General features: G+C 45.1%; 2 protein-coding genes across 5 annotated transcripts in view; one reads left to right on the plus strand and one right to left on the minus strand.

The window, feature by feature from the left end:
- LOC135391297 (uncharacterized) overlaps positions 1–21,743 on the plus strand; it is a 198,043-nt gene that overhangs the window by 38,495 nt on the left and 137,805 nt on the right. Inside the window, exon 1 of one of the 3 annotated variants that reach the window (XM_064621514.1) lies at positions 15,764–15,852. The exons of the other annotated variants lie outside the window; for them this stretch is intronic. Within the exon in view, the coding sequence (XP_064477584.1) occupies positions 15,835–15,852 (18 nt within the window). The 5' untranslated portion in view covers positions 15,764–15,834. Of the gene's footprint in view, positions 1–15,763; positions 15,853–21,743 lie in introns of those variants that run through there. 3 annotated transcript variants of the gene reach the window in all.
- Positions 11,323–14,951, minus strand: LOC135391301 (uncharacterized). Of its 2 annotated transcripts, none has more exons than XM_064621520.1 (4): positions 12,848–14,951; positions 12,529–12,561; positions 12,182–12,238; positions 11,323–12,096 (listed from the first exon to the last, which is right to left on the minus strand). In XM_064621520.1, exons 1-4 carry the CDS (start codon positions 13,103–13,105, stop codon positions 11,908–11,910), a joined length of 537 nt encoding a protein of 178 aa, XP_064477590.1. In that variant the 5' UTR covers positions 13,106–14,951; the 3' UTR covers positions 11,323–11,907. The 2 variants fall into 2 exon arrangements, with proteins under 2 accessions (XP_064477590.1, XP_064477591.1); XM_064621521.1 differs by having other exon boundaries at positions 11,323–12,106.

Consider the following 21,743-nt stretch of genomic DNA (forward strand, 5'->3'; position numbering starts at 1 on the left):
TCGTCAGCTGCAAATCGTCTGACACAATTCAACTTTTCCGCAATCATTCTCACATTAACACGTCGATCAGAATCCAAAGGTTATTTCACTTTTGCCACATTTTCCTCATTTCGACTGGTTGACGGACGTGCTCCGCGTTGCTCGTCCTCGACGCCCTTCCTTCCTTCTTTAAACTTCTTGCGTCACTCAAAAACTCGTGTTTTTCACATGGCATCCACCCCGTAGGCTTCATGGATAATGGCAAGAGCCTCAGCACCAGATTTGTCCAGTTTCACGCAAAACGCGATCGCATACCGCTGTTCAATCGTGGGCTGCATCGCGATTCCTGACGACACAACAAAACAACTGTTCACACTCCGGGCGCGATCCACACTGTGCAAAAGCTCAGAGGCAAATGAGCCGGGTCGCGTCGTATACATGCCGTTTTCTTCGCTTCCGGTTTGGTGCCAAGACGGCATCCGGTTCCACAGCAAACACGCTCTGCGCCAACCACTGTGCCGATTGGTACAGTTGTCGATTCTGATTTGAGGAGAGAGAGGGCCGTATACGCCTCTTTGTGACAATTCAAATCGACACAAAGAGGCGTACGCCTCCCGTCTTCAACAAACCAGGAAAGCGAAAGGTATAAGCGTCCTTAGTGGCGGAAGGACCGGAAGTCTTCGTGGCACCGGAAGTTGTGGCGGGGGCTTGTTTATGTTTGCCCGAAAATGTCATGTATACCCGGAATCCTCGACCAATGTCCGTGCCTATAGGAAAGCCACCCTGTACCCCGTCCCCTTCGCTAGCAAAAACCAGTCCCGACACTTTTTGGACAGGGCCTGTATTTCGTAACGGCATGGCGTTAATCCGACATGGCACTTTCCGCTTCTGGCAAAAATATGTTGTGCTGCCTCGGCGAATTCCAGAGTTTAATTCAGAAAACTCAGTTTGTCGAGACTGATCGAGACGAGAGAGAAGTGGTCGAAGTTGTTGTAAGTCGTGGCGAGTGCTCGCCGAATGTAAATACCGTTGACCCCATAATTTTCGGACATACTTTTTTCGTGGAATTTCGCCGAAACACCCTGTATGGCCCGCACTGTTAAAACAGAACTTCGCTACATAGCACGCTTCTAGCCAACCATCATTCCGAATGATGCCATCCTGCGCCCTGATTTGTTGAAAATGGGAGGCGGGGCCTATCTGAGACACATTATGCGTGTCCCAGATATAGGCGCCTTCCCCTGACCTGTCGACTCCAAGTTTCGCAGTGCCCCTGTAATAATGGCCCCCATTTTGATAGTTTACGGAAGCACAATTTTTGAGGGAATGGCACGCAGATAAATAGCTAAACCCAGGTGACACAATCTTAGTCACACACAATATTATTTTTACATATTATATTATTTTCATTAGATAATTATTTTTTCACCGAACGGTGAGCAATGGGGTAGTAGAGTATCGTCCGTCGATCTTCATCGCGTCCATCAGGCCCTCGTGTTGGGGACACCGTGCTACAGCCTCCCTATCTTGCATGCCCTCAGCAAAACACAGGAGCGCGGGCTATACTTAACATCCAGGCCCGCGGCCTTCGCATTTGTCTGGGAGTATCACGAACATCAGAGACTTACTATACTCTTGCTGAAGCACGGGAGACGCTTGTTCCCCTTCTGCGCGATGCTGATACCCTTCGAGTATATACTCGCTATCTCACCAGTCACCCTCATCACTATCTTCGCCATATTGACGACGACTGCCCTGACTCAGCGTTCGGCAAGGCCTTCACCCGCCTGAAGGATCATCTTCCTTCCTCCTCAACCACTCCCTCTTCAACCACTCCCTCTTATGCGCCAGCAATGTGGACCTTTGCACGTCCTGATATCTGCTCCACCATCCCCGGTCTTCACCGCAATCGTGACACTCCGCACCTGTAGCCCTCCAACTCGCTCTCGATTTTCTGCACTCCACGTATCAGAACGATCGCAGGGTATACACGGACGGCTCAGTCACGGCAGACAGCTCGGGCGCTGCATTTCATATCCCTGATAGTGACTTTCAGCAAGCCTTTGTCCTCCCATACCCAATGTCCTCTATGAAAGCAGAGCTCCTCTGCATCCTGTCGGCTCTACAGCACTTGCTCGGTCTGCCGGCTGCACAGTGGGTTGTTCTGAATGACAGCAAGGCTTCACTGGGTCTGTTGCTCTCTTTTCGCCCCAGCACCATATGCACTTTCCACGCGCTCTTACCGCAAGCTCTAACACAACTCGCGGCTACTGGTCATTCTGTGACGCTTCAGTGGATCCCGGGACACGTAGGCCTCCTTGGTAACACCCGCGCACACACAATAGCAAGACACGCAACATGTACCAAAGCTCTGCCACCCCTCTGCCCCTAACGACCTCCGTCTGCTCCCTGCACATTGCCGGTGGCGCGGTGTCCGTACCCGGCAGTTCCGAGCGGACTCTACCTCATATCACCATTTCGTACGTCTCATTGACCCCATGCAGGACTTTACTATTACCTGCCGTTGCAATAGAGCTGAAGAATCACTCCTCCACCGTCTTCGAATGAATGTTGCACGGACACCCTCACTCCTGTACAAAAAAGCGCCAGACTGCGCCCCCAATTGCGCAACTTGTTGTGTGGAAGCCGACATTGAGCACTGCCTCCTATCCTGCAACCGGTACCTCTCACAAAGACTCATCCTCCAACGCCACTTGCGATAACTTGGCTACCCTAACGTCACTTTGGTCACCCAGCTCGGCCCGGTCCTGCACAACCAGGGGGCAGTTACGACTACCCTCTTGAGCTTTCTCCGTGCGACCGGCCTCTCGACCAGCCTCTAAGGCCCTTTTGTGTGTCTGTGTGTGTGTGTGTTTCTTCTCTTTCTTTCATTTTTCGTTTTCTTTTTATGGAAGGAATAGCAAGTCGGCCTATGCCTGACTAACCTTTCCCCGCTTTTTTTTTTCAATAAACATATCCCCCCCAGTCATCATCATCAAAATAATGTTGTTGTTGGTCACCCAGAATAATTGTTTACACAGAAGACAGCGTTCCACGTGAAGTTTCTAATCATTGTGTTACATGGGACTGCGGCATGCAACCCAACTCCAGCGATCTGTGACAAGAGCAGTTTTGACGTCCCTTAGCGACACAGGTCTCCCCCCCCCCCCCCCCGATGAACAGCCTGTAAACTCAAGTCCTCATTCTTCAGTGTCCGGCCCTCACCTCTCACCCTCATACGCATTACCCTCATCCTTTCTTTATTATTTTCTATTTTTTTTAATTCATCGTTGTCTTTAATCTATCTCATCTTGCTCTCACCTCTCGTTAGTTTATTCTTTATTTCCCTATTCTTTTATTTCCTTTTTATGTTTATTTTACTTTTATTTTTTCATACCTTGAAATGCATCCCGTCGTCATTCATGCAGTTGTTGTTGTTGTTGTTGAAACGCATCATAGACGACATCAATGCTTCACCATTTCTCTCTGCCATTCGTGACTTCCAAGGGCAACACATGGCTATTAACATTATGACATAGTCATTGTGTACGGGTTTAAACAAAGGTGTGTTTTCAGGACTTTCATCTGTACGTCACTTAGAAAAGAAAAAAAAAAGCTCCGCTTCCGTACAATCAGCCAATCCGACTATTCGATGTCTTCATCGGGCAAGAATGCGACATGTTTACCGGTGTATTCACTTTCGTAAACATTTTGAGTTTTTTTCAGAGATGCCTCGAAATAACTTCACATTTTCTAGAAATTGAAGACTCCCGTAAACACCCCCTTTGCTTTTTTTTTTCGGCTTTTTTTTTTTTTTATGAAGACACCGAAACATCGGAACCCTTCGAACAACCAAGCAAAATGTGATCAACAACAACTACATGCATGACGACGGGATAAGGTTTTTCACCGCTATTTTTGCGATACCATACCTCAGTGCGGGTGAGTTAATAATATGAGTGGGATAGCGATAACAAAGATGAGACATACACACACGCACACGCACACATGACAGAACATCGAATATAATGTGGTCAGCGGTTTCAGGGATTCCGCAAAAAACTTGAAGGTTGCTCAGAATCTGCAGTTGCAGGGTTTAAGCCCAAGTCCACTCAAGTCCGTCCATAGTTAAATCGCGTTCTACGCGAACATTCTTTCATTCGACACACAGTATGCAATAGCAGTAAAACGAAATTTCAGGTTCGAGTGTTCGCATTCCGCGGGTCATCTTTCACCTCTATAAGACCAGCGATGAGGCAAAGCACGCTTTACAGTCAGAAACGCGTCATCTCAGAGTGGATGTCCCATCCATGGGAGAAGCTTCAATCGACTACATTTTCCCGGCCTCATACTTTAATACGCGGGATCCTTTATATATCTCTTTTTTTCTTTTGTCGGCACACCCTGAAAGCCATTTTATGACGCCAGAGGAATTCTCCGCGCGACTCAGCTCTATATTCGACGAGCATGTCAGCTTGATCTTATGAAGATTGAGTGGCGACAGCGTTGATGCATCGTGTCCAAATTTTTCGGAGAATATTTGAAACCACTCAAACAAAAATAAACGAGCAAAGAAACAGTATATACACATAAACTGTCGTCGGGGACACTACGGAGGGGACACTAACGCTATCCATAATAGTATTACAGTAAAATTATTTGTAGAAACAAGATAGTAAACGCACAAAACACATGTGCGTACCGGCGAAGTGGAAGATGGTTTGTATGTTTTCTAACGGTACCTGGAGAGAACGCCATGACGAATTTAAACAATTAATGTCATTAATACAATAAAAGTAAAAATATATTAGTTTTGTTTTGTTCACTAGTTAACTAATAACTACTATATAACTAAAGTTAAATTGTTTGCATTAAAAAAAATTGGTGTATTCCCCTACACGGAGCTGCCAACTCCAAACGCTACATAAAATTTTTTAAGACTTAACCCAACAAAGGATTGGAAAGACTTGAAATTCCAAGTGAGAATGGTAGAAAAACATAGAAAACACCTTCTTGAAGGGCAGAGAATCCAGCGAACCGGTAAGGAAGATTATAAAGGAAGTTCCTCTGGACGACAGCCAACGATAATTCGAAACAGGGACTGTTGTTTTGTGCGTTTTCTAACATTTCTGTGACTATTTTCTAACAGCCTCTGTTCGAAATATTGACCTGCAGCTTTTACTTAAAACTAAGATCACCAAATCACTGAACTTTCTACGTTTCGACGTTGAATAGTGTAAAAATGCCCTACACGAAACTCTCGTTACATAACGGACGAAGCACGAAACGTCACGCAATAACACGTCATCGTAAAAGTATAAGTACACTTTATCCACCACTCATATCCATTTTGCACTTTGATACTTCTTTCTTTCTTTCTTCACGGCATACGGTGCTTTCTTTTTCTCTGCAGGTCTCTTTTTCTTTTTTCTGTTTCTCGTTATATCCACATTATTGCTTTCTGTCCGAAGCGCAACACCTGGCTAAGCTGCTCACACCATTACCCAGAGCGATAAAAAAACAAAGACCACCAGATGAAATCACATAAGAAAAAGGAAGAAAGGAAGTACATACAAAAAAAGAGAAAGGAGGAAGCAGCACGATGCTAGCCAATGGCGTGTCTGGTCGGGTGGTGTGGCATCATTATATACGTTCCATAAAGAACATTAGAATCCTGTCTGTGTTTGCACCGTCTACCCTCCCTCTTCCTGAGAGGCGTTCTCACGTCGATAGAGCTCGTCATGTAACTACGATCTTACCCTGTCGGCCGTTTATGGGGAAACGAAGAAGGAAGAAAGCTGAACGAGACAGACCTGCACACGTTTTTGGAGGAGGACGCAAAGGGACGGGAGTAAGAAAAGCTACCGCAGTAACCTCGTTGAAGAAGAAGAAGGTGGTGTTGATAATGACGAAAAGAATAACAAGGAGAAAGGTTGAGGAGGAAGAGGAGGAGGAGGAGAACCACCTCGTAGCTTCTGCGGAAAGAGCCTGAATTATACTCTCGTCGCAGAGCTCGAAGGCGTCACCGAGGTCCATTTTATCCGGAAATCAGGGTTAATATCAATATCCGCGCGGATACTGTCTCTCTTATCCGCACTCACCCTGTATGGCTATGGCGACGGTCTGCGTGGCTAATGACGTGTAATCTTTCTCTGCACCTTGTTGGTGGCGGTTGCCGGGACGGCGAGGAGCTGTTTCAAAATTCGATATTTCGCACAATGTCTGATAACGCAGCTTTGAAGGAAAACACTTTTTTTTCCCCTATAATATATGTATCTCGAAAGTTAACGAATATTCGGAGGAGCCCGTTTTATTACATTACATTTATAATATGAGATTGATTCATACTTCGGGGGCTTTATGCATCCCAGTAATTCCTCTCATCTTTTTCTTATCCTTATCATCATCGTCATCACTCTTGCCCATAAACTTTTGTTCTTACGCCCTTAAGAGAGAGAGAGAGGGATGGATGACCAGGCTAGTGCAGTGAGCTGCTCCAGAACTGTGTCCATACTATGGCGATTATTTTGAGTCATTATACTGAGACATTCCAGAACACTGTAGTCCATACTACACGTGAAATACAAGGCACAATCTATCGTCTTGTCTTCCACCTCTCCTCAATAGTTCAGTACACAGCAGTACTTTCAGTACTATAAAAAAATATTTTTTCTGGTCTCTGGATTGTTTATGTCTTACACGTTTATGTTTTCTTTATGTTAAATATCTAACGCTTTTTATCTCTCGTTTTACATATATGTAATAACTGGGGGAAAGCAATGGTAGTAAATAGAGTTCCACATGATTATTTGTTCCACGTGCCACAGGTACTAACAGAGTTCGAGGTTACTTGTTACAAGTAACTCGTTACTGTAACTAAGTTCCTTTTTTGGTAACTTGTAACGTAACTCGGTACTTTTGCGCCGTGGTAACTTTCGGAGGAACTCGTTCCTTTTTTTGGTAACTTTGTCAAAGTAACTTAAGTTAAGTTCCAAGTTACTTTTAACTCACTTTTCACTCGCTTTTCACTCACGTCCACACATTTTCTTGCTTTCTCTCCGGTTCCTTCATGGCATATTTTGCCATAAAACGTGATATTCAATGAGTGACAGTATTTTATTCAGGAAATAAGAACTGCTGCCATTGAAATAAAGCTGAACCATTGTGCGCCCACAGGGGGCGAGATGCAAAGCGTTCGAATAAACCTCTACCAGAGAAACGTCATCATGACATATTGGTAGACAGACTCAAACCGAAACAAAGCGGAAGGACGGCTGGGTTCCACGAACGGGCACTTGCTCGCTGTCTCCCATTGAAAGAAAAGTAGGACCGAGGGTCTCATCCATTCAAGGGGTCATGTCGTAATCCCCTCAAGACTGTGGCTTTCGGGCGCGACCTTGTTCACCTCTAGCTTCAAGCGTAGTTCAATCGTAGTTCAATTCTACCAACTTTTGGCGCTGTCGAACACTATGACGTCATTTATTTACAAACAGGGAGAGGTCTATTGTTGGGCATAAAGGAAAACGATCTAAGCTTGTTGCACTCCTCCGCAGGCAACGCAAGGTCTAACTCAACTGCTCGCGCGCTGCACCTGCGTAATGCTATTTTGTGTCCGGAGTAACTTGGAAGTAACTCGTTCTTTTTGTTAAAGGGACAGTCGCATCGACCACAGATCGATTCCGAAACCACAGTGAAATGAGATTCCCCGTCCTTCAGTGACCATGACTCCGAAAGACCCATCCCGATCGACGGAATACTTTTTGCATAATTCGTGTGTAAGCGGCGCTACAGCAGACGACGGATGCGGGCGTCAAGCGGAACTCCCTGCTGAGAATCTTTAGCAACGTCACATGGAATCTGACCAATAGGAACGCGGCGAGCCAGAGGAGTCCCCGCGGCTTGCAGCTTGCATGAGCAAGGTCAGGGAGACGAAGGCGAAGGCACATACGGAGATGGCGGACTAAGAACGCGCAAGTGGCGAATCGTGCTGTTCAAATGCCTTTAGTAATAGATCCCGTGACGAATATACATGTTTAATGACGGCCCATATGCGACGGATCCGCTTCTTCTGCAAGTCACTGGTGATGTACGTGCCGCAGCTGCGTTAGCGCAACAGAACGAGCCTCAGGACCACTGCTTTAGGTACGGTGTTTGTGCGGCGTCTGTGCTCCCCAGGAACCGGATGAGTACCTATATGCTGCAGTGCTGGTGAAGTGGCAGAGTTGTGCAATGACGGCGAGGTACAGTGTAAGCACGCATCACACTTTGTTCCCAGCTCTCTGTCTTCGGCCAGAACTTCCGGTGGTGTATCCACCGCAGTATTGCAGCGACGATCACAGTCTTCGCCTACTGTAACCACGATAGATAGGCACGTTGAGCAATCTTTATTTTCGTAGTTGTCGTCGTTGTTTGCACACACGACGAATGCGCCATGAAAGTTACGAAGGCTCTAACCAACTGTACAACTCAAGGGCCGGGTTAGAATTAGAATGATTGTCAGGAAATTACTGTGCTACGTGTTTAGGAACGTGTCCTTTCTTTTTACAGCTACGTCAGGTTCACTGCTTATTGTGTGTTTACAAGCGGAGTTTGGAGATTCCTTGGACCGAGAAACAGACGACAGATACCTGGATGTGTCGTCCGCAGAATTTGCCAACGTTTTTCCATCCCGGTCCTAACGGGACTATCATCTTTAGTGTGCCTCATTTCCTGTTGACACCCACACCATAATAGATTGCGTAGTTCCAAGTTGAGAAGTGTGAAACAGAATCTGTGTTACCACAGTAATCCCGAGAAGTGCAAAGAAAAAGGCAGGAGCAATAAACTACCTGGCCATAACTGACAGTTATACTTTTAATGGTAGTGTAATGCTTCTTATCGTTGGCATAGCATGTGAGGGATATAACACGTCAAATAATTTCAGGTAACGTTTCATAACTCACTAATGGTACAGTTGCACCTCATTATCATAGAAAGTGATACATGTGTCTGGGAATGTCCACAATTTGTCATTCCCACGGAAGATTGTTCTGCCTTGATACAGCAAAACAAATTTTGATACGTGCCATTGATCCAATTTTTTAGCACCACTGTTTTGAAAACAGCTCTCAAGACAGTAACTTCAGAGATTCTTGGCAGAGCATTACACTCTTAAACCCGTACCTTTTATTGTAACTTTTAGAAACATGTAACTTCTGTATAGACGTAGATTTCGAGATTTCTTATAGGTTACACCACTGTAACGTATATTTAGAGGTTAAAAGCGACCAAGGTCATGTCTTTACAACACGAATAGAAGTTACATCTGGGAAAAAACAAAAACAGCTTGTTGTAACTTATAAATGTACCCTCTACTCCGACACTGTAACTTCTAAGCGAAATCTCCAACGATAATCTCTTTGTTAGTTTCTTATCGTTTGTTTTCCTTTTGTTTTTCAGCATAATGCCGCGTTTCAGCCTCCCATTCGAGACGACAGTTGCGAATCTACGCGGTTATTTTTTATCTGTTTCAGCGTCACCTATACGTCAACTACATGTTATCAATGCTGTATGAACACAGATTATAAGTTCGCAGTCTGAAATACTGATAGTATGTTTCTTTCTAAAGGGTGGAAAACAATTGTCAATGCCGCAACCACCAAGATTTCCGATTTCGCTGCGTAGCCGAGCCTGGTCTAGGTCTATCCACACTGAGAGCGGTTTCCTTGAAACGCTTAACGCTCGTCGTCCGTCCGTTAACAAGTGTAATCTGTTTTAATCAGTGGTTTTCCTCGTGTTTATCATAGTATCGTCAGGAACAACGGAAAAGCTAGATGTCGCTAGCAAACAAGTATATTTTCGATGTTCTCAGGGGAAAGTGTAGTGAGTGCGAAGATTGCAAAGAATATATAACCGAAAACGAACGTCACCACCGCAGCCCTAATTCACACACTTCATACACTGGGTAAGTGTACATTTTGTGCTAGGTACGTGCGTTATTTTGATAGCAAGAGCTCTTAGCGCATGTTTGTTGTGATTATGGCAAGCGTTTTGCGGTCCTGCATATGAACGCCACTTACGCTTGCTACTTTTCTGCTCTTACTTGGTCGCCAAGTCAATACACCGGCGTGCATTTTGCGAGCTGCGGATATATGCATCGAGATATATAATTCGCAGCTTCCTACTTGTTGTATTCTTACGATATTCTAAGACTCAATCGCGGAGTGAACGCCTTCCCGCATTTATGCTGCTTTGTACCTTGTGCTTTGTACGGATTTGAATGGTTCCGTAAATGTTACTCTCATTGCCCAAACTTTTGTTCCCAGGATTCCACATGCAGGTTCACATACCGTCACCAGCGCAATGCAGTACCTCACAAACTCGTCCCAGAGCGCCTCCAACGCTGATAACGCAGTAATGTAGTGTCTCCTGCGTTACTGTACACTCATATTCCTCAAGGTTGTGTGCGTTTTATGTAATACTGTATTGCCATTTGTTCTCTCCTCTGCAACACGAATGTGGAATAAATTTTTTTCTGCTGCAGTTCTCCATTTCGTTGGGTGTGTTCAGCTTAGCAAACATAGGTCAGTTGTTTTGACTCGCTAGCTTCCTCGCACTTTTATGCATTGCTTCTCACTTAGAAGATAGTTCTTTTTTCCACATACATGGTAAAGCGACCACGGTTTCTCCTCACATCAGAATCGCACTTGTGCACAATGTGTCACCTCTCAACAGACTTCTGTTTTTGTAATATACATATGTTCAAGATCTCGTTTTCTGCTGGTTCATTTTGGTACCTTGGTGTGTTCTGTAAATGTCTGTCCATATCCCACGCACAGGGTGTTTGTTTTTATTCGCATCACACCAGTGCTCATTTGACAGGTGGGTTATGTTAATTTTCGCAAATTAACCCATCCGTAGTTACAAACATTTCCGACATTTCCTGACGCATGTGTTTGTAACTACGGATCGACTAATTAGCAAAGAGTCACATAACCCACCTTTCAAATGAGCGCTACTCTGTTGCGAATAAAAATGAACATCCTGTATAAAAAGCCGCACGTTGGCGTAACCTTTACGGGCAGGTGCTGGATTGAAGGCCGTAACCTCTAATTAGTGGGTTTCCTTGTAACTTTTATAAAAGGTGTCACTCAGAGGGTACCTGGTAGCTTCTGAAATAGAGGGTAAAATATTGCGATTTTTTACCCTTTACTAAAGGGTACGGAGTTAAGAGTGTACCTCTTGTCTATGTATGATAATAATTATTATAATAATCACAGACAATACGTTACGCAAATGGGAATAAATCTTTGTGTTGACTGAGTGTTGTCCATTCAAGAGCCATTGCACAAGTCCACATCCAACTCTTCATGCACAGATATTTATTATTTGCTATGCACAGACAGTTATCAGCGTGCACCACACTGGCAATGTCCCTTGGGATCTGAAGCGGGGACTCACAAAAAAAAGAACACACACAAAAAAAAGTTTCGTAAGTACTTCAATTGCAACGAAAATTTAGAATTCTGTGTTCCTTACATTTCTGGACGGTTTCATTATAACAGTGGTACACAGGAAAAAACCTCGGGGTGTTGGGGGGATCTGGATCGATCTCTGGGCACACAACCAAGTGTAAAATTTTGGAAGGGTTAGTACATCATGAAATGACCCGCATGCCTCAGACCCCACTACTCGAATAATGCCCCTCCCTCTTACTATCTACGGCATATCCTATCAAAGCTCACAGGACAGCAAATTTGGCCAATACTTATGTGACTGTGCCTCGTAGAACATGCAGCTTTTCTGTTGAATTGACACTACATCTCTGGTAGCCCCTTTAATGTCTGGAGGTAGGTGCATTATTTTGCATTGAACCAGCAGTAATGTATACCATTGCAAAAAAGGAAACAAGGGCTTAATCTCAACGCTGCATCAGCATCATTCATAATCTCACAATAACGTTGTTGCTGTCAGCCTCTGCACAAAGATTTGGGTGGACCTGAAAAGGACCTTTTTTTCTTCTTTGTTTTTCATTTCCTTCTTTAAGTTATTTTGTCTTGGTATGCAGCTGTCAGATGTTAGCAGAAGCCATGAAGTCATTCCCTTTACTTCTTGAGCTTGGATGAAGAAAGCACCGTTCTGGAAGATCCTAATTTGTCAGAGGCGTCGTAAAGGCATTAGTATAAAAACCAAGTCTCAGCAAAATTGCCGTGCACACACGTACATCGTCTGATGCCGTTTCATGGATGGATGGGACTTGGATCAGCAGCACCTGGTCCTTCTATAACACAGAACGTCAAAAGTGCACCTCAAGTTGGCTACGACAACCGCAAAAACCGCCGCCCTACAGCACACAAACAGTTCACAAACAGCGAGATAAAAGGAAACTGGGAAGTGGTTTATGGCGCTTATGTTACGGACAGAGGTACTGCTTGTATATAGTGCCTGTTTCTAATACCAGCACACAAACAGCGTCAGTTCTTCCTTTTAGTGATCGGGGTTCATAGTTTGCGAATTGTTCTGTGTCCAAAAATTGTAAACACATTATATGTATTTAAGTAATGTACATACCACTTGCGCTTGACCCTGTCGAGCTGCCTGCAGCTGTAATACCCATGAAAACCAATCATGTCTACCACATTCCACAAAAGTCACAGGTTCAGTAACAGGGAAAGTTTCATGATAACGTGTCCGACAACAAGAAAAGCCGATCACGTTTATATGAATGGCATCATCTTCTTTTACTTGTTTATTGTATTTTATTTATCTAGTTATTAATCAGAGGTTAGGGGATACCTTACGTTGTACCGATTTCGTCTTTTGCTGCTAAGTTACTCACGCGCAAGAGTGACAGCTCCGATTCGGAAACTACATAAACATTGTGACTTACTGTCGAAGTTGCCGGCTCGCTTTGTTCGTGGAACACTGTCGGAACGGCGTCAAGTTTCCTTTTTTGTGTCAATCTAAGTTGCACTTGCATGATGTTCTCATCCAGGTACACATTATCGGTGAAATGCGAGGAGCATACACGGACAGCATGAACACTCCTTGCTTCATCTGGATACCCGCTAGTGATGTAGCTGCTTCCAACTTTCGCTTCATCTGGGGTCTGGCTGTAGCTGTATCCTTGGCGTGCGAAATCAAACATCGAAGTTTTCGAAGAAAGTTTTCCTGGAGTCAGGAACGCTGCGTCGGTTTCCAAACGACATCTCACGCGAAGGATGCAAGCGTAGAGATTCTCCCGATTCACAAAGAGTATTCGCGTCACTAGAAAGTGTCACATGTGAATACGGGCGACGTGCAGGAAAAAACAAAGCAGCCCCAGACCCCCAGACTTGGCGGCAGACGACAGCGTCCTTCGCAGCGGATTAGCCAGATTCCACCATGATGATGATGATGATGATGCTGATGGCCATGCCCTTTGTAACGGGTGGACGTCGCAGTTCTTTCTGCGCGTCTCGGCCGGGAACCCTAATATTCCATCCGTGTCCCATTTGTTTCCCTCCACCAAAACATTAGTCTCTTTTTTGTGGTGGCAATATGCTCGCCGCTGGTAAATCCAAGTGCTTCCGCCAATGAGTTTGTTTCACACCTCGGAGAAATTCCTTCGCAAAAAAGCACCAAATGTTCAATTGTCTCTCTTTCGGCTCCGCAGATGGCGCACTCAATCTTCGTCATTTTCATTGTCGAGACGGCCGAGTCCCTCTTTGCATTAATCCTCGCCCACCATTCCCTTGTGCGTAGAACTCCCGCCCGTGCCTCAAATAACATTGAACTTGCGAATGAGTTGTCGTAGATGTTTTCTTTCCTTATTTCGTTTTTGCGTCACGCGATGTCGTTGGCGCTGGCGCTTTCGAGGATCAAAACGAAACCGGATCTTTTAAATTCGATTCCTCATCACCCCGGCAGTTTTGGAAGGAGAAAATTTGGCAAATAGCTCGTGGTAGTGTACCGAACACATTGGTATTGGATTCGTAAGCACGGTTCCGGATGCGACAGTCCCTTTAAGTAACTCAGTCACTGCGAGTTAGATTTCATGCTGAAGAACTTCGTTATTAACTTAGTTACATTTAGCACGCGGTAACTTAACTTGTAACGCGTTCTTTTTGACGGGTAACTTCTCAATCTATGGGTACTAATCATATTATACTACTTATCATTTTCAATGTTTTTTTATTCATCCTCTCCTTCCTTTTTGTATTACGCTTCGGTTTGTTAAATGTAAACTATGTATAGCCAGTCGCTCACTAACATAGGTATCAACATGCATCCCACACCTGTAGCTTGCTGGGGACCCATGACTGCATATTACACGGGCACTAAAGTGCAAAAATATGCCGTTACCCTGATACCAACACAAGAGGAACGTAATTCATCCGTCGTTAGCGAATAATTCGTGAGCGAAAGCGCCAAGTTTGCACGTTCACTCTTCTCAAGCTGGGCGGCAATGCGGGGCGGCCTGTCACTGGTCGTCTCAAACGACATCCCACAGCGATTGGACAGATCGCGGGAGGAGACCGATGGGATGCTGCTCTGCGTTGTCTGGCCTGTTGAGAAGGAGGGGAAGAGGGAAAGCGTAAATTGCGGTTTCTTTCGCGCATAGATCACAAACGACACAACGGACGAAACTCGTTCCTTTTATGTTGGCGCCAAGGTAACCGTACATTTCATTCCACGAGGAAATAAAAAAAATGAAATTTTTCCTCCTGTCCTGCCAGGATTAACCTCCTGGTACATTCATCTCCCCCGGGCTGTATATCGAAGATGAGATACATATAAACATCGTTTGAACAAGTACACAACTTGGACTCCTGCGTATGCCGACCCATGCAGAAAGGAAAGGAAAAAGCGAGCAACGCAAAACGATATACAAGAAAGGGGCGGGGGGGGGGGGGGCAAACTCGCTCTATCATCTAAGACCAGCTGCCGCACATACTTCGCAAGAGATGCATTCCAACGACAGACGAGAGAAAAAGTGAGGCGAAGGGGCAGGATTCACCTCCCCCTACCTCATCTATTATGCAGCGAGGGAAACCATGGTTGCCAGAGGGTGGGGACACTTTTTCTACAGCTATCAGCGGTTGCAGCATCCGTGCGCTCTATGATCGAAAAGACGAAATATTGCGCCTTTATACGATGACGGTGGGCTACTGCTCAACGTATGGAGACGCCTTGGATGTTTGCACGGTGGCGAATATTATCGTTTCTGCGGCATTGGTTGGTGGTTGGCGCACGGGAGGCGTTTTACGATTGAGCTGTGTTTTTACAGTGTATGGTAAAGTCCCCTTTATGGAGTGTATAAGGTGAAAATTGCGTCACTGGGGAGCGATGCGAATGGCATAATCTAGTATGTCGTGAGCGGCCACAAAAGCGTAGCAGACGATGAGGAGTAGCAGACGACAGGCGCATACTGATCGCCCTCTGGCGTGACAGGAAGAAAACCAGGAGAGTTTGCACCAGGGGAAGCACGTCATTAACCTAAATGACGGCGCTGACAACGAGACATGATCCGCAAGAGGAATCGGGGAGTGGTCTTTTGCCTCTTTATGAGAGAGAGGGTTGCTTGCATATGGTTACCTTCCCCCTATACGCTGGTACGCTGCTTCGTGTATGATGAGCTTGACCTAGAAAGAAACAGGGATAGAGATTTATTCGCTTTTTCTGTTCTTTTTTTTTGGGGGGGGGGGTGGAATGACATCGAACTATACCGCGGAAACACGTCGCCGATTGTTTCGGGTTATCGTCATTATCGCTAAGTTATGCACATCACTGATGAGTAGAAAACAAACGCAGGTATCTTTCGTTCCCGCACACTGCTGCTCGTACTTGCGGACATGCTCAGAGTATAAAGACCTGTAAAAGTGTACCCGTGTCGGTATGCCGTCGTCAGCGCAGGTATGGGTGTGTGTTCTTTTAGGTCCTACACTCTCAGAAGAAAAAAAAAAAACGGAGAGTAAGAGTCAAAAAACGATCAAATTCTTGACCTTTATTCTATGCGTCATGAGCTTCCACTTAGCGCTTTGACGGATAGTAAAGGTCAAGAATTTGATCGTTCTTTGACGGCTATTTTAAAAGTAAGCCATTGACTTCTATTTTATGCGCAGAATCTTCATGCTTATATTTCCCCTTATTACGCCCATATACCACTAGTTATACCCGATACGTCAACACAGAACGCTGTATAGGCGTAACAGACCACTTTGTCGCTGCGAGGTAAACTACTTTGTACCAGCGTAATCATCAGAAGAAATTCCATGCAAAAAATTGCGAAAACTGAAAGGAACGTAAAAAAAGCGACGCTCGAGCTGCTTCTCCATGTACATGTACGTATGTACGTACAATGTTCATGTATGCTCAACAGTACATTACAGTGCTGTACAGTACATTGCTCCTGTTCCTGGGGATGCATTTGCTTCAACACATCATGTTCAGCTATAATCTCCAATAATAATTTGCACTGCAATTACAAAGAAAGTTTTTGAAACTGAATCACTAATACAGAGCTTCAACGGCGGGAAACGCATATCGAAAAAGAAAAAAATAAACGAAAGAGGTAAGAGTCACCTGTACTAAAATGATCTGCTTATAGATAGCCATATATAGAGGTACTAGCCCGGTGAACAATGGGCGTACGCATATGAATTTGCAGCGTGGAGATAGCCTGGTCAATCACAACTCTGGCCGACGTGCTTGCTGGCCGACGGCGTGCTTGGCTGACTAAATCGTGCCAAGTTGTCTCGTTCGATGCCGTTTCTTCCCGCCATACGTATGATATGAAATAATTCGGTAAAATTTAGTTAACTCAAGACACGTACCAAGCCCAAAACGTGGCGACTTACGTTGTTGTTGGACGATGCGTGATTGAGACCATGAGACGCCAAACGCAAAGAGAGTGTCGGTTATCGCAGTTCGCAGCAAATGCCTTGTAGTTTGCACACGACACCACATACGTGCACACGCTCTCAGACAGCAGGGCCCGTATAACATTTGAAGAACAATATGCGTCAATATAGCCATAATGAACTGATATTGCAATGCAAAGCCCGAGTTTATCCGTCAAAGCGAAATCTTATGCGTCAGAATATAAGAGTAAATCGTGTTCCCCGTGCATAAAACTCTGACCTTTACCGTTACAGCGGGCACGTTGACGCGTACCATGCATGAAACACAGCTTGACGGATACGGCGTCAGTCGCTTTGTCGAAATTTGCGCTTAGTAAGGGTAAAATATGATATACGCGTAAATTTATCCGTTTCGTTTCTGAGAGTGTACAGATATATTATTAAAAATCTACGAGAGCCCTAAATATTCTGTTTGGGCGTCTAACATACCTGGCCTGGCGGACATCTTTCCTAGTCGGTCGCATCAGTTGTCGATGACTAATGAATTAAAATCCGATAATTAACTTATTAATTAACGAGTTTTAGGAAAAACTGCGATGGCAGGATTAAAGACAGTCGTAGTCGAAAGCTATTCCAGCTGTCAGCGATTTCGAAATGTTTATGTGCTTCAAGATACGAGCAATTTTGTTTGCTGTGCAAATGAGCCGCAAGTGAATCTGTGCGCTCAAGTTGCGCCGGAAGGGACGTTCCCATTTTTCCATCGGGGGCCAAAGGCTGTAAAAACACTGACGTACATGACATCGAGGCCTCGGGTCAGGGTTTAGCAGCAGTGAAGAGACAAACAGGTCGGCGTTGTAGATACGATCCGTGTTGTGTTCCGCTATCAGTAAAAATGGGAACGTTCCTTCACCTAAAAGAAGACACCCTGTATACTTAACGCAGGTTAAGCATAGTTCTGTCTACGTGTAAAGTTCTGAAATGATTCGATCCTGGTGAAGTTACGTCCCCATCATCTTTTCCTTCATAATCATCTTCGTCATCATCTGGTAAAGTTCAAAGTGAGGGAGCATATCCTTTCTCTCTCTTTTTTTTAAGGAGTGAAACTTGTCGCCTTAGCTGAGCAGGCAGACCTCACTTCTTTATTATTATTAGTATTATTGAACGTCACCCCCCCCCCCCCCCGCATCGCAGTGCACAGCTGTAATGCGAAGTGTACGAACACGCTAGTCAAAGGTAGGTTAACAAATTTCGTGGCGCCGCCGAACAAGAACCAATGCAACACCTCACGCTCCTCTGAAATTGCAAAACATAGCCTGTCCAGGCTGATCTCAGTGTTTTGAGAAAACTACCGTCATAGCTCACTGCAAACGGGAATATACACGCACACTCCTATAGAAAGCGCCGCCATAATGTGAAATCCTCGCACCATAAAAGCCAACCTTCCATGGTTATCGCGTCTATACGCTAACAGACCTCTTGAGCCCTATAGTTAGCTTGTTCTATTTTCAGTTTCTCTTTTGTTCTTCTCCTTCCCCCTGACCTCCTGATATCACTTGGTTTGTACAATAAGGTTAGTGCTGGTTTGAGTCTCGTGTCGTCCCGTTGTATGCTTCCCGTCTGTGTCGTTTTCGTCAGATTCAAGAGGATGTTACCACTTTCTAACGTACACCAGCTCGCTTGCGCCCTTTTATTTTATTCAAAGCATCTATTCGACTCAAGAGTCGCTGCAGGGGCAACTGAAGGCGAGGGGGGGGGGGAGGAACTATTTATTTTCACAGGAATTTATTTATTTTCGTTAGTGCATAGTCCTGCGGTAGTTAAAAGTAAGGCGATGGGGGGTCAGAGGTCTCCCGGCGTCCCACACACGATGTCACAGGCTGCTGAGGGGCAGCTGCTTTTAGGGCAGAGCATTGGTCGGCTGGATTTGGCCATGGATTTGGCTGGATTTCACGAAGTGAGGAGGCGAGAGTCTTGCTGATAAAAGGGGCTATGAACTCAACCAAGCTAGCCCGCCGACTGTGTCGGCTCCAAACGGCGATTTTAACCACACTCTTAAAAATGAACTTCACCGCATAGCACGCTCCTAGCCAACCATAATCTCGAATGATATCGTTATCTGCCCTGATTTGTTGAAAACGGTAGGCGTACGCCTTTTTTGTGACAAAAAGGCGTACGCCTACCGTTTTCAACAAATCAGGGCAGATAACGATATCATTCGAGATTATGGTTGGCTAGGAGCGTGCTATGCGGTGAAGTTCATTTTTAAGAGTGCAGGGCCAACCAGGCCCGTATTTAACCAGCCAACCTTGTTGGCTGTGAAATCTTTTGAATAGATGAATCTCATAGGTCCGTATCTTCACCACATATAGCACACTGCTAGCCAACCATCATCCCCAATGACAACGCTCCTGATTCTTTGATAACGTGAGGCGGGAGGGGGGGGGGGTTATTTATTAGACGAAAAGGAAAAAGAAACGGGGGAAAGGTGAGCCAAACGAGACGACGGCTTGCTATTTCAGAATTAAGAAGGTGGATCCTACTATGTACCTATTATGTACGGCATTACGGCTACACAGTAGGCTCCGCCTCCCGTTTTCAACAAATGAGGGACGAGAACGTTGTCATTCGGGATGATGATTGGCTAGGAGCGTGCTATGTGGTGAATTTCATTTTTCCTGGGAGGTATCCGGGTTCGAATCCCGGTGCCGGCTGTGCTGCCTCGGGTTTTTCCTGGTTTTCCTCACACGCTTTCAGACATATGTCGGCACAGTTTCCTTTGAAGTCGGCCTAGGACGCACATTCATCCAGGGTGTCAGTCGTGACGTTGCCCACGTCTGTGAGGCCGACAACAGCGAGCCCTCTCACCACCACCACCACCATCATTATGAGTGTAGAGTAGAACGTTATTATGTGTACCTCCGCGTTGGCGTCTGATTGGGTGCTATGCAATTCTTCAAATGACGTAACGATGGATAGAGGTATCTGGATGGCGGTACGTCTACTCTCCAGTATCCGAAAAAAAAAGTGAATTTTTGTATTAACGGTGAACACGTTATGAAGGACAAGAATTGAACAATAAATTGTAAATAGAATTACGAAACGAAGAAGAACAATATTTGACCTATATTACAGCCCTAACTAAATGCCTGCAGATAGGACAGTACATAATGCATTCGTACATACAATAAATGCCAGTATGTCGGTACATTGCGGTGTTGCTGACCTGTGGCGTTTCTTCGTGAACTTTCCGATTTCTCGTAAGTTCTGATAGTGCCGCAGTATTGTCGCAGGGCTTGGTCACATACCTGGATGTCAGCTTTGAAATATTTTCACCGCTCTGTTTTTTATTTTATTTTATTTATTTTTTATTTTTTTTATTTTTTATTTTTTGCTCTGTGCTGCCCATAAGGCCAGTACCTTATCAGCTTTCCGTTCATTGGAGTATGGCATTATTTGTTCTATTCAGCTACATCGCCTGTTCAACAAGTAACAGTTGTATCGAAATGGGAGTCAATAAAAGCGACACACGACTGCGCTGTTAAGAGATAATTTTGTCGTTTCCCTTATATTCTTCTCTTTCATTGAAACAAAGAAAAGGTCGGTACCCTCATTCGTGTCAAGCTTACCGTTCAGCAGATATCAGACGTGCAATTCTGATATCTTAAAAGCAGTTGGCGGAATGGTGCCGAGATGACTTGTTCGTGAAGTGTGCGCCAGAGACCGCTTCGATCAGACGCACCCTTCACGCGACGGAGAAAGGTCACGTGATATTTTTGGAAATCCGCGCGCATTATTCGGACACGGAAAAGAAATAACGCGTAACAGGTAAAGAATTGTGCCCATTGGCCATTCGTCACCTCATGTCAGCGTCCACAACTTCATCATTGAACACTTTTATCTCATCCTAATAATTAAAAAGTTAAATTACTTTTAATTAGTTAATTAGTTAGGAAACCAAAATATGTTGAATACCGTGGAAGGCTGGTAACATTGTGCAGACGGCCTCGTTCCAGTACGATGCGCCCTTTTTTTTTTTTTTTTTCTTCTTCTTCTTTCCTTTAAAGGTGGGGTCCAACTTAAATGAAACACCCTGCATGTAGGCAACACAATGTTCCACTTGCACTGAGTAACTGCTGGCCATGGCATGCCGGCACGCGTAGAATGTTATTTAGTGGCACCCTCTATATCGGAACAAAATAAGAGATGCCATCTATGTGCTCGGGCTACCGTCATAATCGCAAAGATATACACGCCACTCCGGGGTTGGAATGATTCCGGAATTTTATCAGAGCTCGGAATGGAATTGGAATGGGATGGCGGAAACTGTCCTAGGAATGGAATGGAAGTAGGCATTTTTTGTTCGCAGGCAGATTGGAATTGGAATGGACTGATCTGGGTGCCACACGGTCAAGGGCGAAATAACCTTGTCTTTTTGCTTTTTCCGTGATGGGTAATGTTCAATCTCTTCTATAGCACTGCTGGGCTACCCAGCACGGTTACCGGCCCCTTTTCTTTTATTGATGGAATTAAAGGAATGGAAAGCCAATCCAGGAGTGGGAGTTGGCCATACCTTTTCATTCCGAGGAACTGAAAGGAATGGAATGGAATTATCACAAATCTCAATTCCTAGGGAATGGAATTGGAATGGAATGGGTGATCCCATTCCGCAACCCTGATACACACCGCCGATGAGTAGAAAAGGCAGGTATTTTCCATTGGTGCCCACACCACAGTTCGTATATACGAACGTGTCCATTTATCGCGCGAGACATATCGTGGAACCCCTTGCTCCCAGAAGCGCGCCTGGCAAGGCTCAAACAGGGTCCTCTTCGAGATCGATACTTGGAAATGCCTCCCCTCACAGACATGCATATAGGAATCACAAAGGGAGACCACACACAGGCGCGTAACTCGCGTTAAGTCACGCACCGCTTTATGCGTGAC

The sequence above is a fragment of the Ornithodoros turicata genome, chromosome 4, assembly GCF_037126465.1.
Source record: "Ornithodoros turicata isolate Travis chromosome 4, ASM3712646v1, whole genome shotgun sequence".
Classification (NCBI taxonomy): domain Eukaryota; kingdom Metazoa; phylum Arthropoda; class Arachnida; order Ixodida; family Argasidae; genus Ornithodoros; species Ornithodoros turicata.